This window comes from Pseudochaenichthys georgianus, chromosome 15 (assembly GCF_902827115.2).
Source record: "Pseudochaenichthys georgianus chromosome 15, fPseGeo1.2, whole genome shotgun sequence".
NCBI classification, from domain to species: domain Eukaryota; kingdom Metazoa; phylum Chordata; class Actinopteri; order Perciformes; family Channichthyidae; genus Pseudochaenichthys; species Pseudochaenichthys georgianus.
The window spans coordinates 27,881,264-27,889,798 of NC_047517.1; the positions used below are offsets into that span (position 1 = coordinate 27,881,264).

At 40.2% G+C, this 8,535-nt stretch overlaps 2 protein-coding genes across 2 annotated transcripts; one reads left to right on the plus strand and one right to left on the minus strand.

Annotated features, from left to right (window-relative positions):
* Positions 1–292: 292 nt before the first annotated feature.
* On the plus strand, positions 293–4,705 carry itprip (inositol 1,4,5-trisphosphate receptor interacting protein). Its single transcript, XM_034101468.2, has 2 exons — positions 293–418; positions 2,225–4,705. The coding sequence occupies exon 2, from the start codon at positions 2,294–2,296 to the stop codon at positions 3,908–3,910; it is 1,617 nt and encodes a 538-aa protein (XP_033957359.1). The 5' UTR covers positions 293–418; positions 2,225–2,293; the 3' UTR covers positions 3,911–4,705.
* Positions 4,706–4,822: 117 nt separating this feature from the next.
* On the minus strand, positions 4,823–8,492 carry LOC117460191 (glutathione S-transferase omega-1-like). The gene is made up of 6 exons (XM_034101470.2): positions 8,355–8,492; positions 6,331–6,439; positions 5,983–6,205; positions 5,782–5,883; positions 5,471–5,577; positions 4,823–5,246 (listed from the first exon to the last, which is right to left on the minus strand). The coding sequence occupies exons 1-6, from the start codon at positions 8,380–8,382 to the stop codon at positions 5,096–5,098; spliced, it is 720 nt and encodes a 239-aa protein (XP_033957361.1). The 5' UTR covers positions 8,383–8,492; the 3' UTR covers positions 4,823–5,095.
* Between the last annotated feature and the right edge of the window lie 43 nt (positions 8,493–8,535).

The window sequence follows — 8,535 nt, forward strand, 5'->3', positions numbered from 1 at the left end:
GATAAATAATTGATCTGACACATTCCAAGTAATAGATGCATAATTTGCAAATTTGCCCAAATAAATCAGACAACAGTGAAGAAAGGCAGGTTTGTATTAGTTCACTATGCAATGAAGTAAATAGACATCTTGACATTTCAAAAGCTGAGAAAATAATATGATAATGATAATACCAGGAAATAAATGGAAATGTTCAGGCACAACACCCTCCTCTCAGTTTAAGATGACTATTTTGGTTGAGGAGAGGAAGCTGGGCGGTGTCTTCCTTTATGGGTGGAGCACAAAGTCAGGAAATGAGTAAGAGAAAAAAACGGGTTCCCTCAATCCCTCGATCCCATATGAGTTTGGTGAGGATGCGTAAACCGGAGAGCCCAACATACGTTTATTAGGATGGACGTAACGGAAAAACGGCATAAAGGTAGGTTTGAATCAACTATTTCTACACCATAGTAGTATTCTTAATGTTTTACTAAACGGTACAACGACAAAGTGTCGTGTGCGTTCAAGCGTGCAATTAAGTCCCCCAGATGATGCCTGTTGCGTATGTTTGCTAAAAGGGAAACTTGACTTTGTCGTGGTCGTCAAATCTTTACACATTGACACACAGAGTACTGTTTGTTTAGCTTTAAAGTGACTCATGTTTCTGGTGTTTTATCTTTTTTGCCGCGACATTTCCATGATGAGCTGAGCGGTTACTCAGTCACTATTGTGTTGCTAAGACAACCAAGGAGGTAACCTTTGGCACTGTGCAATAATTGTACAAGTACACAGACACGTCATAGTGTGTGATGGAAACACGTTACAGTTAGGCTGCTTGGTACTAAGCAGCCTAAAGCAGGGCTGCTTACTCAGCAGGGGTAATATAAGTTATATATGTTGTTCAAGTAGCTACAAAGCAGCAGTGGAGAGTAAAGAAGTACATTTACCAGTGGTGGATTTACTCAAGTACTGTAGGCTCTAGACAATTTAGGCCTACTTGAGAACTTTCACGTGATGATCTTGATACTTTTACTCCACTACATTTTGTTGGCAAATCTTGTACTTTTTTTTTTACTTTAACCAGACTATATTTATATAGTGGTAACTAAGAGTATTCAACTCAGAAACAAAACACTAGCTAAGGATTCAGGCTTTATATTGCCTACATGTTCTGTAATACATACCTCTCAAATTATTTTTTTATGAAATGCAGTACAGTCCTCTCTCTGTCTGGATTAATGTTTGTTTGGATGGACTGAGCCCTGTTGGTGTTGGAGAACAGCCCAGTGAGTTAGTCATGGGAGTTTCCTGTGCTCTGTGGCCACACACACACACACACACACACACACACACACACACACACACACACACACACACACACACACACACACACACACACACACACACACACACACACACACACACACACACACACACACACACACACACACACACACACACACACACACACACACACACACACACACACACACACACACACACACACACACACACACACACACGCTGCCACTTCTGCTGTCATTTTAAATGTCAATTCTGACAGAACAGCTCATAATCTTATGATCGTACGGTGAGATCATGATGTTCCCTTTTCTTGTTTACTTATTAGAAGTCCCATTTGAGGGCACTATATGTAGTACTTTAAGATTACAATGATAGTAAAAACGAATTCAGTGTGTCCTTAACAGAGCAGTGTGCAGTTGTCTCTTTAACTTTTACCAAGAGCTTGGAACATAAGCAAGAGACTTGTGTCATTTCCTGTTCTGTACAGTTTATTGCATTACTTCTTGCTTATTTGATGACGTTCAGGAAGGAACATAATAACGTCAAGGCGAGTGTTCCCTACAATGTTTCACTTATAAGCCAAATGTAATATATAGTCTTTTGGGGATATTTTTCAGGAAGAGGGTGTTGTTCTTTTTTTGCAGGGACAAAATGTTAACAGGATGTAAATGCTAACAGGCACAAAGTTAGTTACAAAATAGGGTTATCAGAGAAGGGCCCAATGTTCTTTCCTCCCATGTTTCACACTCTGATACTGGACGAGTGCGTGACTCAGCCCACTGCCTCTATATTTAGAGGTGTATCAATCTATGCTTCCCAATGGAGTGTTTTACACAAATAGCTGGATTGTTTTTCATATATCGTGTTCTTTATGTTTTATTTTTGTCTTCAATCCACTTGTCTTCTCAATAAAATCTAACTGTTTCTGTGTTTGTTTCAGGGTCTGAGCTACATCTGCCCAGACATCTGCGATGTGCTTCAATGTGTGTTTGTTAGAAACAAGCTGAAGATGCAGGGGGCCATTGCACGAGTGTGTATGGTGGTGACTGCTGCCATATTAAACCACCCCTTGCTCTTTCCCCAAGAGAACACCACACCTCCAGAGCAGGAAGATGAGGTGATCGCTCGAATGCGGGAGCACCAGGAGAGGCTGGAAATGGAGCAGGCAAGGCTGGAGAATGAGCTTTCACAGTTGGACTCAAAGCAGGAAGAGCAATCTAGCTCAGAGGAAGGATACAGTTGGTACTTGTGGAGCACCGTGTCTTTCGTCATTTTCTTCACGATTGAGATGTGCAGGGTGAATCTTTCTGACGCAGAAATACGTCCGGTTGAGGATGAAGACCTATTATCAGAGAGTGGTGCCATCACCCCCAGGACGATGGTGCTGGATAAGGTTGTCCTGAGCAACTTCTGCGACAAATCCAACTACACTTCGTCTCATGAAAACTGGAGAGTGAGGGAATTTGTCGAGGGTTTTACCGATGACTTGCTGGAGTCGCTCAGGAGTGTCTGTGACGGGGAGGCAGACATGGAAGTTGGGGACTTTGTCGGGATTGGAAGCATGTTTGAGTCTTGGAAGGTGTGCAAGCCACTGACGTGCGACCTTATAGTGCCTTTCTCACCTCCAGATCCGTACTCCTTCCAGTTTGACTTGTGGTGCAGCCCCTCCTGTGACATGCCTCCAGACATGCAGGGCTGTGGTAAGATAAAGGTGGACGGCTTTCGGGAGGACAAGGAGGGATGTCTTTGTGGCTCTGCTAACCTGGGGGAGGACATGCTCTGTCTGTTGCATGGGGGGGAAGACACAGTCCAAGTGGAACATAGTCCTGAAGAACTGCTGTGCTCTAGAAACAGTCATTTGTTGACTAAAGATCAAGTCATGAAGTGGTTTCAGATCACTTTAACCAAAGCGTGGGGCCGCATCTCTCACAAATACGACTTTGAGGTTACATTTGGCCACCTGGATGCAGCCGGTGCACTCAAGATCCGATTCCGTTCGTGGAAAGTCATCGTAATGAACATTATACCCGTTGTTCAGCTGGAAGGTACGGATGCTTATTTTGTCCCACACTTTCCATCAGATTATGTCAGCTCTCCCGACCCTTACTGGACCCTCTCGCTTGCTGTCTACGAGAGGGGTTTGCTGAAACATTTTGCTAAACGCTTGCCACAAAACTCCTGTCATTTACACTGCCTTCAGATTGTGACTTTTCTACACAGAAAGCAAACGGTACTCACGGGGAAAAGTGCCCTCACTAACTACCACCTAAAGACTGCCCTGTTGCACTTGTTGCTGAGTAAAAGGCCCTCTGTGTGGGGCATTGAGGATACTGAGCAAAGGCTTCGGGATGTGCTCAGCTTCTTGCAGAGGAGCCTACATGAGAAGAGACTTCATCACGCTCTGATTGGGAACAGTCAAGTGCCGGAAGAAGTGCAGCTGCCTGAGGTTATTCGCAAAGCAGAGCCCATCAATCTGTTCCGTTCTTTATTTTTGCAGAGGGAGCTTTATGCGGCAACAGTCAGGCATTTCAAAGAGATGTTGAGAAATGCACCTGTGCTCATACAGGAGTTCACACCGCCCTTAACAAATGGAGGTTTACACCACAGGCTACAGGAAAATGTGTGAGCATAGGCCAGGGTTTCTTCAAAACGAAACCACCAACTGATCTTTAAATATCATTCAATGTTACTAAGAAAATGTTATAGTTACACCAGACGAGTACTCAAATGAAAAGGTGAACATACAACAGTTCTCTTGAAATCATCTGGTGACTTGAGCTGTTGCCTTGTTAAATTAAGTCTGCAGGATCACTTCTGAAGCTTAAAGGTGGTAGGGCTGCACAATTATTCGAAATGATATCAAAGTTCAAAGTATAGACAAGTGCAATATTCAAATTGCAGGAAGCACAATATGTCTAAATGTGTTGGTATACAATTTTGAATAAAGTATTGTGCAGCTGTAAGAGATATCCCAGCCAACAAATCCTATACTCTACAGTCTTACTAAAACATTGTTAGGTATGGATCGTCTATAATCAATATACTTTCCAATGAATATTGATAACTGATTTAAAAATAATCATATCGCAATATCAGTCAGTTGTTATTTTTTTACAAATCATGCAGCCCCACTTAATTCATATTGCTTGTTTTGCAGATGTACCCTGGATGAGACATTTTCAGTAGATATCCCTCTGCTTTAAATGATCACCATTTAACAAAAAATACCCAAATAGCTGTTTTTGTTGGGGTAATATTTTACAGAAATACCTGATAATGCCGGTCTAATCAGGGAATCTTTTTCCTAACAGTAAAGCTGTGGTTTTGTTTTCATTTATATCAATTTCAATCTCATGGCAGCTATTACATTTTGTGATGTTCAATGTTTTTGTATTGTTTATTATAAAAGCAAAGTGTGTTATATTGTTGTGCCTATTACATTTCTACTGTGTTGTCAATTTATTAAATTGGACAACCTTGATAAGCAAGGAGGAAAAACATTATTTTGTTTATTAGTGTATCACACAGACTAGAGTCATATCATCTACATTTTTTTATTAGAAAAAAAAGTGCCACATTATTGAAAAAACATTGAGTCATATTTTCCTTTCCGTACCTCATTAAGGTTTATATTTAATATCAAATCAAGACTTATTTCCAATAAACACAATTCCTGTATCCATTTAATGTTAACTCATCATGATATCTGCTGCAAAATATTTTCCTATGACAAAGTTGTAAACACAGACATGATCCCAAACCTGGATATGAATACAAAAATGGGACGGTTTTAGATTTGATCACTTCTGTTCTACAGGCCGTAGTCATAGTCGGGCTTCCCCTCCTGGTAAGACTTGTAGAAGGCCTTGTAGGTTTCTGCACTGTGCATGCAGGCTTTGACCGCCGTGTCCTCTGACATGCGCTCTGTCCACTTCTTCAACTCAGGTGTGCCACCAAGGCAGCTGAAATGACAACGGGAATTGAATAAGTAATTAAATCACAACATATAAATACAAGATTCATATCTGTTCAGGTGAGATTCCCTGCTCTTCAAGTCTTACTTCTGGACTTTATCTCATATTTGAACAGTTTGCTCGTCTCCTCTATGGTTACCTTGAATGTTTTCGGAATGCTTCCACAAATAAAATGTATTTATTTTTTAATGTCCTGAGGAGTTGTTACTTACTGTTTGAGTTCCATAAGCTCCAGCCTCTCAAACCACGGCCACATCATGTAGTCGATCAATGTGATGGAGTCACCACCAAAGAACCCAGTCTTCTTGTTAACTAGGTCCTGAAAAAACACCATTATGTTTATGTTGTAAAACACTGAAAACTAGCCAGGTACAGACAGACACTTGGGTGAACTCACTCATTATATTTGACGGTTATTTACGATCCATAAAGAATCAGTTGTGCTTAAACTATTTCCTTGTGACAATCTACCACACCACATGTCTGGTGAATGTGTAAAGAAGCACTCAACTTTGCAACCTACCTCATTTAATCTGGCAAACTTCTCTTTCAGTTCTCCTTCCAGTGCTGAGACATCCTCGCCATTCTTTCTCCCCATTGGGATCTTGTAGAAGTAAGGTACTACCTGTAGAAAACAAAAGCATTATTCCACTATCTCATGGTCCTAACAGTAGACATGTACACTAAAAAAAGAACAGGATTAAGAAGTCCTTATATAAGATACCTTGGAAAAATGCTCCAGCATCATCTTCTGTTGGGCTTTACCAAAAGGAGAGGGAGGAAGCAGCTTCTTCTCAGGGTAAACTTCCTCCAGGTACTCACAGGTGATGGGAGACTCATATACCACCTCCCCAGAGGGGTTCTCCAGGGTTGGGACTAGCCCGAGAGGATTCTTTTTAAGAAACCACTCAGGTTTGTCCTTCAGGTTGATGTTCATGGTCTCATGCCTGAGAGGGAAAACAGGTTTTGCATTTTTAATCAAAAGCATGGATTACAGGTATTTATTTTAATACAATGGCAATCTATAGATCTATGGAAATGTAAAGTAAAGCATCATAACATGTTTTTTTACTTGATCCCTTTGGCAGCCAGCACTAATCTGGTCCTTTGGGCGAAAGGGCAGAATCTCATGCTGTAAAGTCTGATTTTGTCATCCGGGACTGGACCAGGTGCAGCACTTCCTGTGAGAACAAGAACATGACAAAGTGCTTAGGGAAATGTGATTTATGTATTCTACCATTTATATATTATGTAAAAATGAACATTGAATCTGTCCTTCTGTTACCGCCTTGCACTTAAATCATTGTGCCCTACATTCACGTATCCATTTCATGGCACTTTGTACTTCAACCTCAAAGTGCTTTATACTCTGATTCATCTTATAGCTACAGTAACACGTTTCTTTGTTTCTACCTACCACACAAATAATCCTTTTATAACGTATAATGCATATGTAGTGGGTCATTCTCTTGAATGCAGCTCAAGGCCAGACTCCTCCCCAAATACTCCCCTCATTAGAGCAAAGAATAAAACGGACCTGGTTGCGCTTTGTTCTTTCCTTTGGCTCTTGGTCATGGTCACTGGGACAGGTAGGCTGCGTAAGTTATTATATGGATACATTGGTCTCAGTTCTACTAGTATTTTACGCTCACGTTCTGCTTCTTGTCCTGAAGCTCAGTAGGGTTACAAAACCTCTTCCTGTGGTGAGTAAGGCAGAACCTGAATTGTTTGTATGCCACATGTTGAGCCATTTTTAACCATTGCTTTTAGGTTCATCTGCTGCTGCCACCGTTTTGTTTTTGCCGTGAACATTTCTGCTTTGTGCCGTTTTATCCTAGGTTTATTAGTTTTTATTTTATTTAGTGTTTTGCTTTGTTTTTTGTTAGCCAATACTGTTTTTGTTTAATTAGTTTTTGTTTATTATATATTAGATTAGCTTGTTTTGCAGTAGCCTACCACCCCATTAACTGGCCTCATTCCACTTTTTAGTTTTGAACCCATTTGTGGAATAAAGATAATTTTAACTGAATATTTCTTGTTTTCTAATCAATGATTTTTGTCTTGCAGCACCTTTTCCTGAGTTTCCTTTTTTTTGGATTACATTTAATAAAAATTACTTTATTTTGAAACATGCCCCTCAGTTCTCGAACTTGTGTCCTGATTTATTGCATTGTCTTTTTGTGTCTATGCCCTGGGGTGTAAGGCTCCAGGTGATGTCGGTTATTTCCCCCCTTTTTTTTAAAGATCCAATATAATTTTCAAGCCCACCACAACGCCACACATACTTACGAATTAAAAAAGACATTAAAATGCTTCATCCATGGTCGCCTTACTTTTGATACTCTAAGCAAACATGCCTGATAATACCTTTGTTCTTTTTGAAAGTAGTAGATTATTTTTACATATTAGTATTGCTACTTCAACTTTAAATATTGAATCTCACATATTTACTCCTTTCACCAATGTAAGACTGGTCTGTATACACTTTTTCCTTTTGGCCTTTTATAGGCACATGTATGAGGGACTATCAGTGGCGAAGAACTCCTGACATTTGATTTATTATCACAGAGTCAATATATACGCTGTAATAATACAGTCTTCAATTAAGCATTACACAATTCAATTAAAGGACTTGGTCATTTGTAAAGCACTCCTGACAGCTACTGTCGGCTTTATGGGCTCAGCTGATCAGATTGTATAATGCATAGTCATCATGACTCTGCAGACATTTCGCATCTGTCATTGCTTGAAAAGTTTTGAAGCATGACAGCATTATTCAGAGAGGAGGTAAAGAAAGGGATCTCAAACGTCTGGCAGGATGTACAAATCCGTGAAGAGAGTTTACATATAAAAGAAATGTAGTGTAGTAAAAGTGCACGATTTACTGCAATAGTAGATGTACAAAATAGCCAAAAAAGTACAGTGCATGTCTTAATTGGAGTACTTGAGTAAATGTACTCGGTTACTTACCACTGATATTTAGCAATGCATGCAGGAAGTGAAAATTAACACGGACGTGTTTTGGTTTAGATGGTAGCTCGCTAACAAAATATGACTTGCTCCGTCAGTTATCCGAATAATTGCTATTCATCTTACCTTTGACGAAACTCTTTTCAGTAGACATGTTTGCACTGCAGCTGGTAACCTCAGTACCGTCAGAAAAGGTGTGTAAAATACGAGTGTACTCATCAAGCGTGATGTGGCTGTATTATTTAATGTTTCCTGTACTTCCGGTATGGGCGCGCCGATAACGTTTCAGCCAATAGCGTTAAGAGTT

Bases quoted from the DNA above. Each gene is read 5' to 3' on its own strand.
- itprip (XM_034101468.2), top strand. From the start codon at position 2,294: ATGCAGGGGGCCATTGCACGAGTGTGTATGGTGGTGACTGCTGCCATA.
- LOC117460191 (XM_034101470.2), bottom strand. From the start codon at position 8,382: ATGTCTACTGAAAAGAGTTTCGTCAAAG. The intron at 5,578-5,781 runs GTAGGTTGCAAA...GTGTTTTTTCAG, and splicing joins AGTTTGCCAGATTAAATGAG to GACCTAGTTAACAAGAAGAC. The intron at 5,247-5,470 runs GTAAGTAACAAC...TTGTCATTTCAG, and splicing joins GAGCTTATGGAACTCAAACA to CTGCCTTGGTGGCACACCTG.